Genomic DNA, 20,223 nt, shown 5'->3' with positions numbered 1-20,223 from the left:
GGCAGCGTTATAGGCGCCAACAACAAAGGCCACCACCAGGCCATGGCTGAAAGTTTCATGGGACGTGGCTGAGAGTTTCATACAGCACTATATACTGTACAGAAAACTTGATTGCGCCGAAGAAACTGCCACTTTTTTACTAGTTAATTCCCACAATGCATTGCACACGGTCTGCATCCTCATCTATTTTGTATGTACTTCCAGTCATTGAAAATCAATGTTTCTATTTAGACCAAATTCTGATGTTATTTCTCCAAAACTGCATGTCTATATTTAATTCATCTATATATGCTGTATTATACATACATATATATCTGTATCTATTATATATATATATATATATATATATATATATATATATATATATATATATATATACATACATACATACATACATATATATATATATATATATATATATATATATATATATATATATATATATATATATATATATATATATATATATATATATGTATATTGTTACGAGTGCGACTTGGCTGATGAGTTTATTACTTGATTTACGTAATTTTTACAAGGCCCTGCCTGCCAAGGACACACGTAACCTGTCGATGAAGCTACAAATTAACCTCAAAGACAGTCGGTAAACACTCAAGGTCACCAGCCGAGGAGCTATTCTCGGCATAAAGAAAAAAAATATTCAGTGAATAAGGACTTTACGATAAATGTCGCCAACTTCGGATGCAAACAATCTCTACTCGTTAAGATGGTATTAAAATACAACGGGTCTTCCGAACAATGGATCGAGACACAAGGTGGCATAAAGAATAAAATGACTTGCTTAACCTTCCCTACTTCCTAGTTAATTCACGGGAATGGTTGAATGTCGCTAAACAATATAATAATTAGGCTTAATCTAGACTTCGTGAAAGCAAATCGCTTTGTAATCTAATAATTATGGTGGCGGTGAAGGAGGAAACAACAAAACTGGAAATACAGAAAAAAGGGGCTAGTAATTGACGAAGTTCAAACAAATTCAGACTTACCTTTGGACGACTAGTTGTTGCGCACACAACAGATGCTCGCCAGTTCTGAGATTAATTCGCCACTTCACTTAGTAATATAAGACTATAGACAAAGGAGGTGAAGGAGCCGCCTTACAGACGTCCACTCGACTCGGCGGCTTGTTTCTCTCTGTCTTTTGTCTGACCATCGCTGGGTCAAAACAGGGCATTTGTTCATGCCCTCGGGGGTCTGAAATTTGTCAAAACATCCGCCAAAGAGAACAGGTAAAGCAAGCTTAAGGCCACCTATCATAAGGCTGATTGTGGAAATTTTTCCTATGGGGTTAAATCCCTAATGCTACCTATCCTGGCTACAAAGGAACATTAAAGTTTGAACTGTCTACGCGACCCTGCCGATACACCCGTCCTTGGTTCATCTGATATTACTATAAATAAATGCATCGATGGCGAACAGCAGAAATATTTATAAAATATATATATATATGTATAGCAGTAAAACCCGTATTCATATATATGGACTCGCCAGCGTCATGATTTCCGGATTTCTCTGTGGAACGTATCTACCCATCATTCACGAAAAATTTGCCCATTCACTGTATTTTTCACTGAGAAATATTCAGTAATTTCTGTATTGTCATATTTTCGTGACTGAACTTTTTGTGATAAAACTATTAAAATACTCAGGTAAAAGCATTTTTAGAGTTTTTTTTTGTGTTTAAACTATCAAAATAGGCAGTTTTAAGTTTTTTTTTTTTTAGAGGGTTTTAAGTATTCGTGGATTTTAGCTATTTGCTGGGGAGTGGTATGCATCCCACGCAAATACGGGGTTTTAATGTGTGTGTATATATATATATATATATATATATATATATATATATATATATATATATATATATATATATATATTCATATAGATTAATGTATCGCCATATTCCTTACTTATTTTTCTGGTACTTTTGGTGTCAATGTTGCTGGGTGTCTGAATCGGTCCAACGACAGTTGTTCGAACTGTTCTAGTTCTCGTTTTCCTTCGTTGGCTTGGCAATCGAACACAAACCGTCCCTTGGATAAGACAAAGTCCCTACCAGCTGCTACATTAATTTTCTCTTCACCATCAAATTCTGCCTCACATCTCCCTTAGCAAATTCTTTATCGTACCTCATCCCGAGAGAGAAGTTGTGGATGGATATGAACCAGATTTTAAGGGTGGCTTCTGAGAGCCGTGCTGTTTCTAGCTATAGGTGGACTGGGCGATTTCCTAGGGTCCCCAAGCCACCAGGGGGCTGGGGTAGCTTGGAATTTTTAAATTTTCCAAGCCACTTGGGGGCCTCCGATTGCCTTTGAAATTTTTAATTTTCAGATTTAAAATTTGAAAATTTAAAAGATTTTATCATGTGCACCTTATATTATATGTATACCTATGACAATTTTCACTTATTAGTGTTTGTGTAATTAATTGCAATTGCTGACACTACAGATTTCTGTGCTATATAATTAGTTAGACCCATCATTCCCGTTAAGGGGCCCTAAACCCTAGATTTTAAGTAAAAAAGGTCGTCAAACCGAAATCTAGATAAGCAACCCATAGTATACTATAGACATTGTACTTTCAGTTTCAGTGGGTCTTAGCGGGTTTGCGCGCACTCATGTTTAAATACCACCCTCCATTTAAATGCCACGTGGTCGTTCTTGACTTGTGTCAAAACATTATAGATCGCAATTTCTTTATTACTTTCGGATTTTCTCATTTTTTCGTGGTTTCTTGCGATGTTTATGTTTCTCGGATAGATAAACGTTTGTCCTCGAGTCATTTCATACCAAAGGCGGGTATAATAGTTGCCAAGCAACTGCTTTGTATCGCACGTCATTTCATATCAATGTCTCCATGAGTGGTGAGAGTTTGTTTACATTTAGTCTGAGGTACCATGAATGACTGAATTCAAGGATTTTATTATATTCTTTCGTTTTTCCAGGTGATATTACTTAGTTTGACAGTTGTTCCAAGATGCCTAGGCCAGGGAAACAAGTGAAACAACAGAATCAAAGGATGTACATTTAGGGGGTGAAGCATTCAAGCAAAAACTTGAAACTGAAAAGAAAATCCTCAGTGAAAGAAAGTCCATACATAAAACGTTCTTCTTTAGAACATAAATCTTATTCAGTGGAAAGCCTGTTGACGTAACCAGTGGGAAGTATAACTGTATTATGAAATGTGGGAGCGCCTACAGTTTAGCTGGCCAAGGCTGTCGGCTGCCAGTTTTCTAGTCAGTACCCACCACCAGATGGCAGTAGGTTCTGACAGACCTAACCTTTCCTGTAGTGACAGGTCCTTACCTAACCAGATGTAACCAACCTAACCTAACATAGGGCGGCGTGCCCTAACCTGGCCGGGGAGGCTTTGCCCCCCCTGGACCCGCCCCAGAAAGCCAGCTAACATAAATCGGGTCACAGAACTACTTACCTTGACGGAGTGATTGTAGTCCGGGCAGACGGTGTTGCGCGGCCTGGCCAACTAAACTGTAAACTACCCAAAATGTGATTATATTGAAGGTGTGTTTAAAAAATGGCCTGTCCATATTTTCATGAAAATTCTGATATTGACGTGAAAATATATAAATTACTTGACTGTTCCATTTTTGTTACGTGCAGATGGTGTGAAATTATTATAAATGATGATGATATATGTAAATCAAGCTTTGTACCATTAACTTCTATGGTTGTTTATGTAACAATGTTGTTGGGGTTAGGCTACAATGGGTTTTCAAAACTGACTGGGTGCTTGAGTTTAGGGAAAATTAGTAATAAAACTTATGGAAGATATGCTCAACACAATACTGAATTGGCTGTAGCAAAAGTGAGAAGTTTACTTACCATAGAACTTTCCAAGTATTATATTGATAAACATAGCATTGCACCTAGAAGAGACTTATTACATATGGATGTCTCATTTGATTGTCCTGGCACAAGGGACTGGAAATGAGTCTCTCCACTCAAGACTGTGGAGATATTGTCCACAACATAAAAATATTACCAAACAGATGCTGGACTTTGCTGCTGCTCCTGCAGTCTCCCAAAATGCAGCTTGGTGTGGCAGTTGACCTCCTCACTAAAGCAAAAACATCTCAGACCAACTACAGAAGAACTGGCTTTGTTTCACTCAGCTCAGGCCTCTGCTAAAGATATGTGTGAGGAAATGAATGTAGAAACTGTACTCAAAGGGAAAAGATTAAGAAGCACAAAAAAGCACTTTGCTTATGAAGCCCCAGATGAGCCCATTGCAGATGCCATGAAGAGGCTAGGAGCAACATTCTTTAATGTTGTTGTTGACACAGCCATTGAATCCTTAACTGATAGGTTTAAAACACTGGGTGAAGTGAGAGACAGATTTGGAGTGCTGCTCAATTTCCAAAAACTGGATGATCAGGCATTGAGCAACCAGTGTGACAACCTCTGCATGACATTAAGCACTGAAAATGAAAGTGACATTGATGGAAAGGAGCTGGCTGTGGAAGTCAAAAACTTGCCAAGGTTACCCACAGGTGACATGACTGCTCTTGAGCTCCTCACCTTTATCCACAAAAAACATTTGGAGGAACTGTATCCCAATCTGTGGGTTGCCCTGAGAATTGCCTGCACTCTGTCGGTGACAGTGAACTCAGCAGAGAGGAGCTTCTCAAAGCTGAAGCTCATCAAGACCTATCTAAGGCCTTCCATGGGACAGGATCGACTCACTTAGCATCAACCATGAGGTGGGCAAGCAGGTGTCATATGAGGATATCACTGATGACTTTGCGGATAAGAAAGCCAGGAAGCAGACAGTATGAGGACAATACATTGTTACTGTGAATAATGTGAATTATTAGTTGTTTTTTTGTTAAGTGTGTGACTGTGATGTTAGTTAAGCATTATTTTAAGTGTTGGTTTTTTCATTATCTTTGCACTTTGAAATAGATGTGAAATAAATAAATGTGAAGTGTAATAGTTTCTTGCATCTCACTAGATCATTTAAAGGGTGAGGAATGGCTTCATCACAGTTTGACAAACCCTCGGGGATATATGAAGTACCTACCTACCTATCTATCTAGGGCCCCAAACAGCATTTTGCCTAGGGCCCCCACAAAGCTAGAAACGGTCCTGTCCGAGAGCCTCTAGGTCAATCTTCATTTTGAAGGACTACTTAAATGCAAGCATTGTAAGAAAAACAATTTATTGAATTGTGTAAACTGTAAATTCAATAACTACATAACTAATTAGCCTATTGTGACTCACAAGACAAGAAAAATGAATCGTACAGTCAGTATCAGTGACTCAGGTCAATGAATCACTGGGAGACAGCTCGCAATCAATCGGTGACTTTAAAGCCTCCTCATGTGCCGATCGAGTCTCTCCTTCCTGGATCTGGAAATGTTGTTCCAGGCTGTTCCTCCAGGAAAAAATTTTCCCACACTCTTAGCAAGCAAGTGGCTTTTCCACAAGATGGATCAACATGTGGGTCTTGAGATGCGATTTCTGGGAGAACGACTTCCCACAGTCCTTACACACGAAGGGCTTCTCCCCTGTGTGGCTTACCATGTGGGTCTTGAGACGCGATTTCACGGAGAACGACGTCCCACAGTCCTTACACATGAAGGGCCTCTCCCCTGTGTGGCTCACCATGTGAGTCTTCAGATGCGATTTCAGGGAGAATGACTTCCCACAGTCATTGCACGTGAAGGGCCTCTCCCCTGTGTGGATTGCCATGTGGGTCTTCAGAGTTGATTTGTGGGAGAACGACTTCCCACAGTCCTTGCACATAAAAGGCCTCTCCCCTGTGTGGCTCACCATGTGTCTCTTGAGATGCGATTTCAGGGAGAACGGCTTCCCACAGTCCTTACACACGAATGGCCTCTTCCCTGTGTGGATCGCCATGTGGGTCTTGAGATTTGATTTCCGAGAAAATGACTTCCCACAGTCATTGCAGTCGAAGGGCCTCTCCCCCGTGTGGATTGCCATGTGGGTCTTGAGAGCTGATTTATGGGAGAACGACTTCCCACAGTTATTACAGGCAAAAGCCCTCTCCCCCGTGTGGATCGCTGTGTGGATCGCCGTGTGGGTCTTGAGACTTGATTTCTGGGAGAACGACTTCCCACAGTCCTTGCACACAAAAGGCCTCTCCCCTGTGTGGATCGCCATGTGGGTCTTGAGATTTGATCTCCAGAAGAATGACTTCCCACAGTTATTACAGGCAAAGGCCTTCTCCCCCCTGTGGATAACCATGTGGGTCTCAAGACTAGATTTCTGGGAGAACGACTTCCTGCACTCTTTGCAGACGAAGGGCCTCTCCCCCGTGTGGATCGCCATGTGGGTCTTGAGACGCGATTTCCGGATGAATGACTTCCCACAGTTATTGCACACGTAGGGCTTCTCCACTGTGTGGATTGCCATGTGAGCCTTGAGATTTGATTTCTGGGAGAATGACTTCCCACAGTCCTTGCATACGAAGGGCCTCTCCCCTGTGTGGATCGCCATGTGTCTCTCGAGATATGATTTCTTGTAGAATGACTTCCCACAGTCCTTGCACACAAAAGGCCTCTCCCCTGTGTGGATCGCCATGTGGGTCTTGAGAGTTGATTTCTGGGAGAACGACTTCCCACAGTCCTTGCACACGAAGGCCCTCTCCCCTGTGTGGATCACCATGTGGGTCTTGAGAGTTGATTTCTGGGAGAACGATTTCCCACAGTCGTTGCAGGAGAAGGGCCTCTCCCCCCTGTGGATCTCCATGTGGGTCGATAAGGTCTTCCCCTTGTCGACTTCCTTTCTGACATGCAGCAAATCACCTTCACCATCCGCACAGTGATGCTTCATGTCACCATCAGACTCATAACACACCTCCACTTCCATCTTCACCTCCGTCTTGATTTCCATCACTGGATCCAAAGAGACAGAGGTACAGCAGGCTGGGGCATCACTGCCCACTAAACCTCCATTTTCACTCTTGACCAGAGACGGGGACACTGCATCCTCTGTCTCGCTCTTCAACTGATATTCCAAGGTGCTCATTTTAGTCTTTGGTCCTTCAATGTCCTTTTTTATGCATGCGATCACTTACTTTTTCACTTTCTTCTATTGTTATTCACTGCTTCTATCACTCTTATTTGTTTCTTATTTTATTTTCTCACTTTCTTCCTTTCACCAATACACAAATCTGATACCTAGAATTTTTTATCAACTGTTGTAGAAACTTAATTCAACACCTCACAGGAACCTGCACTTACATTCATCGCTGGACCCGAAACCTTGACAACGTAACCTGACGATTTCTTCTTCCAGCACGGAAAGTCTGGAATACGAGAATGTAAAAGATTATTAGAAAAATTTACATAAAACTGGAGCTTTTAATTTATTGTCCATAACAAACCCATCAATCATATTGAGCCCACAGACACTCTGATTCGCAAGTCTTCCAGATGACCTGTTGTCCACACACAAGTGTCTGTACACCAACAGTTCATTGGAACTGCTTCGCTCATTCTGTCGTGTGTCTCACAAGACTCCTCTCCTCTCTGATGGGCATAATCTTGATGTCATGAAACCTGTATTGTGGATGTTAAGTGACGCTTCATGCCTCAAGTGCTCACTGAAAAAATGACATCCTCTTAATAATCATTTGTTTACAAGTGGTTCTTCATTCCAAATCCTCGCATATATCCCTCAGGGTACATCTTCACCATTATCGTTTTTCTTGGTTCCTGTATCATGATTTCTTCAATAACCTTTTAAGAGTGACTTCTTGTGGTATTCTTTTGACAAAAGGCTCAGTAACATTCCTGTCAACTGTAGTCACTAAAGAGATTACCTGCCTCGTTACAAATCTTCAGTGACCTTGGAAACTTTAGCCTTTTTACTCCTAAAAGTATCACGTTTTCATGTGGTATGCTCGTTAATAAGTTACTGATCACAGTTCCCTTGGGAAGCGTTATCAGAAATCCTGGGTCAGAAATCTGAGCTTCCATATATTTCATCGTGGATATTTTTCTTTTAAAAATAGTAAATTTTAAAAGTAACTTGTATTTCTCCTAACATACAAATCTGAAGTTCTTTACATACGGATTTTAGCTTGCGACCCAAGCTGGAACGGCCATTCAAACTTATTTGAACAGGTAATCAACTACCAACAGGTGGGGGAAGCCCCACCCACCCACCCACCTGTCAGCCTGCACTCCAACACTTTGCCTCCCAGCCCAGGTACCAGAGTGAGGGGTGGCTGAGGTGGACCATAAATGTAAAGACCATCAGGTTTGTATGTTAGGAAAATTACAAATGACTTTTAAAATTTGCTATTCATTCCTTCATATATAAAAGCCTTCATTCTTTACATAGGAGGCTTACCCACTGGTGGGAGGAGTCTGGGCAGATCTCTGAAACAACTGGCAGGTTTGTCCAACCTGGGGTTGGTTACCTTCCCGGTCCGTCAGGAGCAGAGAAAGGAACCTGCACTTCTAGCATACTGCACATATGGGATGTAGCAGATGCTAGACTTCAGGACCATTTAGTAAATGGTTTGTACTCCATTACTTAATCAGGCTACAAGAACCCAACTGAAGTGTTGGAGGCAATAAAACAGGTAAATACAATCAAAGGTCTTGCTTAATTATCTGTCCTACTCACCTCTTGCCAAAAGAGGTGAAGAACTTGCATCCTTTCACTGCCAATGACAAGGCTGTGCTGTTGTTCAGTCAGAGGGCTAACCTGACCCCACATCCGTCCAGCTTGTATATGGAATGGCACTTGGACTCTCCATTACCAAAGAGGGAGGAGGTATGAGAGAGGGAGGAAGGGAGGAGAACCAGTCACTCCTGACCTGTCTCCTGCCAACTGAATACCTAGACAAGTTGCTACCTGCCCCAAAGGGAGCTGGGCTTGCTAACTGACCTGCTGAGCGGCCGCCAATGGTCGATGGAAAGTGTGTCCAAGGCTAATGGGCAACGTTCCACAGGCAAATCAGTGTGCAGGTGATCATACCCAATCGCCTCTCTGCACGTAATACCCAAAAGCTGCCAGGTTCCTACCAAGTGCAAATTGTAGGGTGCTGCCCCTACTGTCGTGAGCTCTTGTCTGTTCTGCAATTCTTCGCCACCCAAGCGCTGGTACCTATGAGGTCATTCAACGCTGAAATTGAAACTGAGAGCAAAAAGGGTTGAAAGGTGCAACAGGAGGAAAACCTCAAAGCTGTTGAAGCACTGAAAAAATTGGTAAGAAAAGGAGGAAAGTAAGATGGAAGACAGAGAATATGAATGGAGGTACAGTCAAAGGAACAAAAGGGGTTATAGCAGCTAGGGGCCAAAGGCACTCTGCAAAGAACCTTAAGAATGCCTACAGTGCACCACATGAGGTGCACTGATGGCACTACCCCACTATGGGTCTTCTCTTATTCTTGTATATTTTTTTCACACCTTCCAATTATTCCTCTTTTCTCTGCTTCTATTTCATTTGATTTCTTTATATTATGTCTTATTAGTTCTATCTATTTCCTCTTCTATAACTGATTATTGAGTTTTGCTGGAAAAGTGAAGTCTAAATCCTTCACGCACTCTCTCATTTACTTTGCTTTTTTAATTATTGTTTCTATATTTAATTGAGTATTTTCTAAGCAACTCTGTCTTTTGAGTCACTCATTTTTACAATTTTAGTTTTCTGTAAAAGGAAACTATTGTGACGGCTTTGTCTATCTGTCTGCACTTTATCTGTCCGCCCCCAGATCTCAAAGACTACTGAGGCTAGAGGGCTGCAAATTGGTATGTTGATCATCCACCCACCAATCATCAAACATACCAAATTGCAGCCCTCTAGCCTCCTCAGCAGTTTTTATTTTATTTAAGGTTTAGGTCAGCCATCATTGTGTGTCTGGCAACACTATAGGTGCCAACAACAAAGGCCACCGCCAGGCCACAGCTGAGAGTTTCAAACAGCATTGTAAGCTATACAGAAAACTCGACTGCTCCAAAGAAACTTCGGCACATTTTTTACTTGTTTATTCCCACAATGCATTACACACACTCTGCGTCGTCATCTATATTGTATGTAATTCCAGTCTTTGAAAATCAATGTTTATTTAGACCAAATTCTGATATTATTTCTCCCAAGGCCTTCAATCCATCCCCTACAAAAGAACACATTATTGTAGCTTTTAGCTTTTTTGTTGCAAGGTATCATCATACCACATACTTCTATTGCATGTCTACATTTAATTCATCTATATATACAGTATTATCCATACACATATATGCACATTCATCTACATTAATATACTGACATATTCTTGGGTGTCACAGTTGCTGGATGTCTGAATCAGTCCAACGACAGTCGTTCGAACTGTTCCAGTTCCCGTTTTCTTTCATTGGCTTGGCAATTGAAGGCAAACCGTCCCTTGGATAAGACAAAGTCCCTGGCAGCTAATATCATTCCCTTCATCATCAAATTCTGCCTCACGTCTCCCTTAGCGAATTCTTTATCGTACCTCATCTCGAGAGAGAAGTTGTGGATGGATATGAACCAGATTTTAAGGGTGGCTTCCGAGAGCCTCTAGGTCAATCTTCATATTGGAAGGACTACTTAAATTAAGGCATTGTTAGAAAAACCATTTTAATAAACCGTAAAATGTAAATTCAATAACTACATAACTAATTAGCCTATGGTGGTCAAATTTGTAATGTGATTCATAAAACCAGAAAAATGAATCAAACAGTCAGTATCAGCGACTCAGGTCAATGAATCACTGGGAGACAGCTCGCAATCAATCGGTGACTTTAAAGCCTCCTCATGTGACGATTGAGTCCCTCCTTCCTGGATCTGAAAATGTCGTTCCAGGCTGTTCCTCCAGGAAAAAATTTTCCCCACACTCTTAGCAAGCAAATGGCTTCTCCACAAGATGGATCCTCGTGTGTTTCTTGAGACTAGATTTCTGGGAGAACGACTTCCCACAGTCCTTGCACACGAATGGCTTCTCCCCCGTGTGGATCGCCATGTGGGTCTTGAGATTTGATTTATGGGAGAACGACTTCCCACAGTCATTGCAGGTGAAGGACCTCTCCCCTGTGTGGCTCACCATGTGGGCCTCCAGATTTGATTTCTGGGAGAACGACTTCCCACAGTCATTGCAGGTGAAGGCCCTCTCCCCTGTGTGGATCACCATGTGGGTCCTGAGATTTGATTTCTGGGAGAACGACTTCCCACAGTCTTTGCACACAAAGGGCCTCTCCCCCGTGTGGATCGCCATGTGGGTCTTGAGATGCGATTTCCGGGAGAACGACTTCCCACAGTCCTTGCAGGTGAAGGCCCTCTCCCCTGTGTGGACCACCATGTGTCTCTTGAGATCTGATTTCTGATAAAATGACTTCCTACAGTTATTACAGGCAAAGGCCCCCTCCCCTGTGTGGATCGCAATGTGTTTCTTGAGATACGAATTCTGAGAGAACGACTTCCCACAGTCCTTGCACACAAATGGCCTCTCCCCCGTGTGGATCACCATGTGGGTCTCCAGATGTGATTTCTGGGAGAATGACTTCCCGCAGTCCTTACAAACGAAGGCCCTCTCCCCTGTGTGGATCACCATGTGGGTCTCCAGATGTGATTTCTGGGAGAATGACTTCCCACAGTCCTTGCACACGTAGGGCCTCTCTCCCGTGTGGATCACCATGTGGGTCTTGAGATTTGCTTTCTGGGAGAACGACTTCCCACAGTCCTTGCACACGAATGGCTTCTCCCCCGTATGGATCGCCATGTGGGTCTTGAGAGCTGATTTGTGGGAGAACGACGTCCCACAGTTATTGCAGGTGAAGGCCCTCTCCCCTGTGTGGATCTCCATGTGGGTTGATAAGGTCTTCCCCTTGTCGACTTCCTTTCTGACAGGCAGCGAATTGCCTTCATCATCCTCACAGTGATACTCCATGTCACCATCAGACTCATAACACACCTCCACTTCCATCTTCATTTCCATCACTGGATCCAAAGAGACAGAGGTACAGCCTGCTGGGGCATCACTGCCCACAAAACCTCCATTTTCACTCTTGACCAGAGACGGGGACACTGCATCCTCTGTCTCGCTCTTCAACTGATATTCCAAGGTGCTCATTTTAGTCTTTGGTCCTTCAATGTCCTTTTTTATGCATGCGATCACTTACTTTTTCACTTTCTTCTATTGTTATTCACTGCTTCTATCACTCTTATTTGTTTCTTATTTTATTTTCTCCCTTTCCTCCTTTCACCTATACACAAATCTAATATCTGGAATTTTTTATCAACTATCTATTTTAGGAACTTATTCAACACCTCACAGGAACTTGCACTTACATTCATCGCTGGACACCCATTCATTCCCAAAACCTTGACAATGTAAACCGATGACTTCTTGTTCCAGCACGGAGAGTCTGGAATACGAGAAGGTAAAAGATTATTAGAAAAATTTACATAAAATTGGAGCTTTTAATTTATTGTTCATAGCAATACCATCAATCATACTAAGCCCATATTGAAAACGTCCTGTGTACTCCTTACGAAACAGTATCACTTGAAACCAATGTAGACTCTTCGTCAGACCTTGGGGATGGTGATAGAAAGTCTTGACAAAAGACCTTCCTCCCAGGGAGCAAAGCTGAGTACCGGCCAGCCCCAGAGCAACAGTTGCACCCGTGTGGAAAACCGAGGGTGCAAAGGTACCATGGTGGTGAGGCAGTCAGTCCTCTTCCTCAGAAAAGGATCAAATGCTGGAAGGCTTTCAAGACTTCATGCAGTGATAGCCAACCATAGTAGCCCCTCTTCCACTTCCCCTTGAAAGTATCGAAAGAGGAAGATCAGAGGTGATGGAGAACTCCACAAAACCCTTCACTATTGAACAACCCAATCCAAAGATCGGAGCCATTGATAGCATCTGAGCCACACGCCAGGGTCATGCTAACCACTCTCTAACGGCCCCCGAAGATCCGGGGACAGACAGGCTGAAGTCTTACCGGGTCACTGTGGCCATCCAGCCATGGAAGAACCAGGAACACCAGCTCATGGCTCTCCAAAAACTCAATTAAAAACCAATAATTCCGGAATGAATGACCAGTGCGAACAGGCTGCGTAAACCCTTCCCTGTGCGATCCCGAAAGACCGCTGGGGAGGAGCCGAAGTGTTCCCTATCAGCCTGGTTGCCCGACCAAGGAAAGATAGGAAGAACACTCGTGGATCATTAACCTGACCTGTAGGCCTGGTAATGAAAGCCAAGGGTCCGTGAGAACGAGTCACGCAAAAACCACCTCAGTGTGATCCTGAAGGACTGCGTTGAGAAGCAGGACGAACACTCCAAAGCTTACCGTGACAAGACGAAGAGAACCTCAAGTCTAAGGGAAAGGCACTCAGTGCCAGCCCTGCCCAGGAAATCAATCGCCGATGGTGATCAAGTCTCCCTGCCCACCCTAAAGGCAAGGGCACACAAAAAGAAGCTTAATAAGCCTTCTCAACTTGCAGAGGTGAGGTTCAAAAGCACAAGCAGATGAAGACGATGAAGGAAAGGAGAATATCCCTACCTCCTTCCACCACTGCTGAAACTCACCTCGTCAGCAGCAGTTGAAAATTACAAAGACAAAGTTGCAGAAATCAAAGGAATAAGGCTACTTCACCTATTCCAACGAATACAAAGGAAGGCTGTGACAGCAAGATTACCTCAACTGATGCAACCTTGCTCTCAAGGAACCTCCAGGTGGTTAAATCTACTATATGTGAAAGGTTAATTTATTAGCAAGAATATCGGAGAATGAAACAGCTGTAGCATAACTACCAGACGTTATGTGTCCCATGAAAACAGTATTCATAGAGGCAAGGAATACACAAACTTCATTCCTTGCAAGAAGGCTTCTTTGACTGATGGGTTTGGGAAATCAATACAAACACATTGTCAGCAACCAAAAAAAGGAAGATGAACACAGGCAGTCCCCAGGTTACATCAGACTCAGGTTACGTCGTTCCCAGTTTACGTCGCTTTTCAAATATACTATTCATACGAAAATTGGTTCTGGATTACAATGGATGTTACGAGGTTATGTTGTCGTCTTACGCTGCGACGGAACAGTAAAAGTACTTACAGCTACAATATAAAGAACAGTAAAAGTACATACAGGTATAATATAAAGAACAGTAAAAGTACATGCAGGTACAATATAAGGAACAGTAAAAGTACATACAGCTACAATATAAAGAACAGTAAAAATACATACAGGTACAATATAAAGAACAGTAAAAGTACATACAGCTACAATATAAAGAACAGTAAAAGTACATGCAGGTACAATATAAGGAACAGTAAAAGTACATACAGCTACAATATAAAGAACAGAACAGGTAAATATAAAGAACAATCACTACAAAATGTTTTGTACAATCACTCAAAATGTTTTGCAACATACTTCAAAACTTTTCGGACAACACCTTATAATAGTGACATCTGGCACTATCTGGCAACTCAGTTGTAAGCGTATGAAACAACTGAACACTATTGGTGGGTCCGAGAAATTACCTGCAGTTTCCCCTTAAACAAGGCTTTTTCTGATACTGTTTACTGCTGTCATACTTTACTTAATTAAAGGATGTTACTATAATACTTCAGAGGTCATCGCTGTTCTTGTGTTTTAATATTTTCATCTCCAATTGCCATCACTATCGTTGTTTTATCTCCTTCATATGTGTTAACTTTGTAGACATAAGCCTACGACTGTTATAAGTTGAACTATTAGTCTTATTAACATCAACAAATACGACTTTTGTAAAGATCTGCTTGCACACTATCATTAGTCAAATTTTTGAATGACTAATCCTATGTACAGTACATTGTGAACTAGTGAAACTTTATATAAAATATACTGAACTAGACTAACAGATTTCACATCTATTTTTGTAATACATAGAATATAATTGCGCATATACACACACACACACACACACACACATATATATATATTTCTGAGTTCAGTCCCGTGTCAGCGGTGAAATTTCTCATTTCAGCACAATTTCTTAGGTATAACAATTTTATACCAGAGAAAAAGAGTTAACTGAATAGCTAACGTTATTTTTTTATTTCTTATTATCTTTAGAAGTTTCTAAAGAATTATAATGAAGCAAGTGAAATTCAACATTAATTTAAATTAATGCTAAATGCCAGCAGTGATCAAAACCCCGAAAGTTCATCAGCTGTTAAAGCTCCCACCTCAACACCTGCCATGACTCTTACAGAAACATCGCCACCTGGATTCCATTTTATAACGTGAAACCATAGCCTTATTCTTTGTGTTTCACTGATTTTGGATTGTTTTTTACTTGGCTAGGATGGTTTGAGCACCTTTTCCATCTCTAAGTTAATTTTTTCATCTTCTTGTGGGGTTTTTTGATCTATTTATGGCTGTTTTCCTCTCGTGATTTTCATAAATATTATGATCTTCTTAACAGTAGTGCAACAATGGGGTCCCCTCAGCACTTTTTACAATGAGGCGATCATATTTCCTTTCTCTCTGTTCTTTCCCTCGGAGTTTTTCATTTATGCTAAGCTGCTGATAATATATACAATTTTAGAGACATTGAGTTTTTCCTGGTGGGTTTCCGTGCGACTGTGGCTCCCCTGCCAATCTTTAGTTTTTGTTTTGACAGTTTTGGCCTGTCGGCCTTTCTTAGAGTTGTGGAGTCACATGATAACATACCAGGTTGAGTTTTTTTCATTTAGTCTCATAGGCTATTATGTTGATTCTTGAAGATGGTGCTTTATTTTTATTTTAGTATTTTTAATTTTATTTTATTTATTGTTTTTATCTGGTTGTGTAATTTTTCTTCTTTGAGCCTTTGCCCAAGCATCTGGGTTTTTTCAAAATGTTTTATTTTGATTGTTTTTATCATGATGGTTCTTTTCTGTGTGGGCTCCATCCCTTGCCCTGAAATAGTCCATTCAGATCAGGTTGAGGGGTTTTGGTTTGCTGTTTCCAGAGAAGGGATCGTTTTAGGTCAGAGTGAGCCCCTTAGTCCTCTTTCCCCACTAGATGGGGGAATCGAGTTCTTTGGATGTGAACCTCTAAAAACTAGTCGCCTACTTATCCCCTACTAGAGTTCCTGGTTGGCTCTCCCACAAAATTTCTCTCCTGTTGGTTCCTCCTCTGTTTACACCCCTTTTCTCCTTCAGCAACACCAGCATTTTTTAGCAACCTATACTAGGTTAGGTTTTGTTAGGCTTATTTTGTTGGGCTTTTGGGCTGTTTATGGCATCCTCTGGAGTAGGCTTCCCTTCCTTGGTTCATTGTTTTGGAAGGATGCAGTTGAGCTGTCATGTTTTCCTTTCCTCGTTTAATAATTAAAGCCTTTATAGCTTCACTACCCCCTCCCCCCTCAGCTCTTGCTCCTCTCTTGGTCTTGACGCTAGATGGCGTTTTCTCCGAGTCAGGACTCCTCCTTTTGGTTTGGGATTTTTCCCATATTGTCCCCCTAACTGTGGTGGGTTTGATTAATTTTTGTTTGTTCTGTCCTGTCTCACCTTTCCTCCCATCGAGCTGTTTGGTTAGGGTTTAGGTGTGGCTTGCCCCTATGTTATGAACATAGATCTTTTATCCATTTGTTTCTCCGGCGGGAGTGAATTTTGATTCTATGTGTTTAGCGTTACGGACTCCTCCGGTCTCCGGAGTGTTACCATCATTGTTATTTTTGATTATTGTTATTATTATTATTTTGTTCTACCATATAAACGTGATTCGTCCCACACCCAGGGCATTAATTTTCTGGCAGCCCTTGTGGTTGGTTCCTGGTTTCTCGTTCCTTCATTCCCGGAGTCTTCCGGGGTCTGAATCCTTAACTTCCACTCTGTGCATTTAAAGATTATTGGCCCAGTTTAATGGGTAGTTCTTCTTTTCAGTATTCCGGTTGTAGTTGAAGTTTTTCCTTGTTTTATTTTGCTTATTTTGTGAGGTTCATGTACTGTTTCCTTTACAGACTGTTTGCTGTTTAGAGGAGCCGTGTACCCCCTCCCTTCAACAACCCTACGGGCACGTATTTGTGCCGGACCACGCTGGTTGTTTTAGACTCCTTCTGGACGACCTGTTGTTTGGCACCCTTCATGGCTGTGAGGTTTGCTTTTGCCTTGTGCTTGGATGCCATCCAAGAATTTTGTTAATTTTGGGAGTCTTTCATTTAACTCCGGTCCATGCTCCTCATCCATGATGTGTTGTTTATATTCCTCCGTCTGTCTTTTCATTCCTGACTAACTGCAGGTTTTTTTGCAGGCGGATGAAACCCCTCTCCAAGAAGTCTGCCTTGGAATCCCTCCGCCTGGGTGGCTGGGTTTAGCTGGAATGTTCCGTCGGGGAAGCCCTCGTCCTCGAAGGTTGAGGACCTGCTCGACCTGTACGCACGGGTGGCCGCCTTCAGTACCAGAAGAACTTGCCACCCCTATTATCCAGCAGATCCGTGATGCTGACCCAGCCACCTTTGTGGACATCATCATGCGCCGAGGATCTCGGAGGATGTTGCCACCCTAAATCTCGACTTGGAACCTATGAATATGGAGCAGGACCAGGTGGTAAGTGGGGAGGTAAGTGAGGATATTGGGGCGGGCCCCCTTTGTTTGACTCCCCTGCTTCATCTGTATCTTCATTTGCAGGTTTTGTGAAGTCTTCCTCTTTGGGTGATAGAGCTCCGTCTGCTATCCCCAAGTTGAAGACTTCATGGAAGGTTTGAGGGCTATAAGTCCTCGACTTCCAAGAAGGCATTGCCCTTCCCCTGTCGAAGGCTAAGGTTCCAGGACCGTCTAGTTCCGGGAGTAAATCCTGGCTCCTCCGGCAAGTGGCGCGAGTAAGAGGGCTCAAAACCAAGCCCTCTCGCCAGCCTCTTTGATTGCTCTCCCCTGGCCACTGAACTTTGCCCTTCACGGAGGACCTAGATTCGAGGTTTGAGAAGATCTCAGATAAGTTTGCCAACTATGACAATATACTGGCAGGTTTGGCTCGCCAACCTAAAGCAGAACCACAGTATTCTATTCCCGACACTCCTGGCCCTCCTGCCATTTGATGTCGGAAACCCTTGGTGGTTCCTGACTCTGGGCCATCCAACATGATGGCAAACTTACTGTTAGAAGGTCTGGGCACGAGACGGTTGGAGGAGTTGGAGTTCTTCCCCCGATCTCTTTGCCCCTTTATCCTGGCTTCGTGAGGCTTGGACAGAAGAAGCCTGGATTCTGTCAGACAAGGTTTAGGAGACTGTCATCATCCCTAGAGACCAAGCCCCGTCGGCTCTCCTGCGCACTCTGACGGGTGGCAGGCAGTGAACACAAAATTGACCCCTTTCAAGGGCAGTTTTCACGATGTTCACCCTGGGAGAAGATCTTCCCACTCCTTGCATGGACAAAATTGCTCTGGCTACGAACAGTTCCGAGCATGCTTTGATTTTAATCCCTTTCCTCAATTAAGGAAACAGACCCTACTTCCCTGGTATTCCCGGAAGTGCCCTGTTCTGGTGGACGCCCTGTCCACTTTCACTGTAGGCAAGCTGGACCCTCCTTTGTGCTTCCACGCAGTTTAGCTCCCACAACAACCTGCTGCCGGAATCATTGTTAAAGCGGAGTTTGAGACCCGGACTAAGTTAGCCCGGTCCTTGAGCCCGCTGTCTTTACTGAGGCTACTGCCGCCTCCTGCCGACGAACCCTTTTTCCAGGTCCTGGCTAAGTCTTTCCTGGCGACTTTCCAGTTAGACTTGCATGAGTTTGTTATGGCTAGACTGGAATGCAGAAAATTTGATTTGCCGACGCTTTGTATCCACCACGAGCCTAACAAGCTCATTAAAAGTTCAATCTGGGGACCTAACCTCTTCCCAGAGGAGAGGTTACATCCGTCATGTCTGAGGCTACACGGCCAATCAGAGTCTGCGCGATGAATCCGTGGGTTTTATTCCCACTTTTATAAGCGCAGCAGACCCCAGAATCGGCTTATTAATAGACGAGAGGAGGCAAACGGGTTCAGGAGACATAAGAGGCCCCATCAGGCGATGGTTCTACCGCCCCGGTCTCGGCAGTGGCCCAGCCATCTACCTCTAAGTCCCAACCCCAACAGTACGTGTTGGTCCAACCAGCTCGGCGCCCTCCTTATGTATCCTCACCAGCATACAACCCTGTATGAAGGCTCTGGATTTTTTCACGGCCTCAATAGGGTTGCAAGGGAGAAGAGGCAAGGCCCCTACAGAGGAAAGTCTCGGTTCACCACCCCAAGGGGGAAAGGACGTGGTAGAGGGAACAAACCTGTTTCCCTCCCACTGAGAGAAAACGCAGGTAGGTGGTCGCCTGTTTGGTTCAGGGACCAATGGACCTTCAGCCCTTGGGCACACAGCATTGTGTCCAAGGGACTAGGTGGAGCTGGATCAAGAACCCTCCTCCTCCAAACAGATTTTACCAGCCACCCACATCAATCCTACAGGATTATGTAACAGAATTGCTCAACAAACGAGCAATAAAGAAAGCAAGGCACCTAAAGTTTCAAGGCAGGCTATTCACTGTTCCCAAAAAGACTCGATCAGCAAAGAGTGATCCTGGATCTGTCGCGATAAGTAAATCTCTACATAAAATGCGACAAGTTTCGCATGCTTACGGTAGCTCAGGTTCGACTCTACTTCCGCGTGGAGCCGTCACCACCTCTATCGATCTTTCAGACGCTTATTATCACGTCCCGGTTGCGCTGAACTTCTCTCAGTTCCTCGGTTTCAGACTCGGGAATCAAGCCTACTCCTTCAGGGTCATGCCCTTCGGTCTGAACATTGCACCCAGGATATTCACCAAGCTGGCGGATACGGACAGCAGCCCGGTCCCAAGGAATCTCCCCTAGCAGCGTACCTGGACGACTGGATAATCTGGGCTCCAACTGTTCCGGAGTGTCAAGAAGCCACGTCCATAGTCACCAACTTCCTAGAGTCATTGGGTTTCAGCTGAACAGGAGAAGTCCCGCCTGACTCTCAAGAGTCTCACCTGTTAAGTGGCTGGGTCTTCAGTGGGACCTGTCCTCCCACACGTTATCTCTCCCCCTCCTTCCAAGAGGAAAGAGATAGCATCTCTCACCAAGAGGTTTCTCAAAAATCAGTCAGCATCCCGGAGGTCCCAGGGAAGGGTCCTTCCCTTCGGTCTCTCCAATTTGCCTCAGTAACAGACCTGCTCTTGAAAGCCAAATTAAAAACATAAACAGAGTGTGGCGGAGTCGAGCAAAACACCAAG

The 20,223-nt window shown here is 43.3% G+C and overlaps 1 protein-coding gene and 1 pseudogene across 1 annotated transcript; one reads left to right on the top strand and one right to left on the bottom strand.

Moving 5' to 3' along the window:
• Window positions 1–4,167: 4,167 nt before the first annotated feature.
• Window positions 4,168–4,722, top strand: LOC136838051 (uncharacterized). Its single transcript, XM_067102901.1, has one exon. It carries the CDS (start codon window positions 4,168–4,170, stop codon window positions 4,720–4,722), a length of 555 nt encoding a protein of 184 aa, XP_066959002.1.
• Window positions 4,723–5,176: 454 nt separating this feature from the next.
• Window positions 5,177–20,223, bottom strand: part of LOC136838049 (zinc finger protein 585A pseudogene) — a 34,368-nt pseudogene continuing 19,321 nt past the window's right edge.

The sequence above is a fragment of the Macrobrachium rosenbergii genome, unplaced genomic scaffold (assembly GCF_040412425.1).
Source record: "Macrobrachium rosenbergii isolate ZJJX-2024 unplaced genomic scaffold, ASM4041242v1 13909, whole genome shotgun sequence".
In the NCBI taxonomy this organism is placed as follows: domain Eukaryota; kingdom Metazoa; phylum Arthropoda; class Malacostraca; order Decapoda; family Palaemonidae; genus Macrobrachium; species Macrobrachium rosenbergii.
Note: the sequence above shows the minus strand (reverse complement) of the source record. Positions and strands in the feature narration are given on the sequence as shown.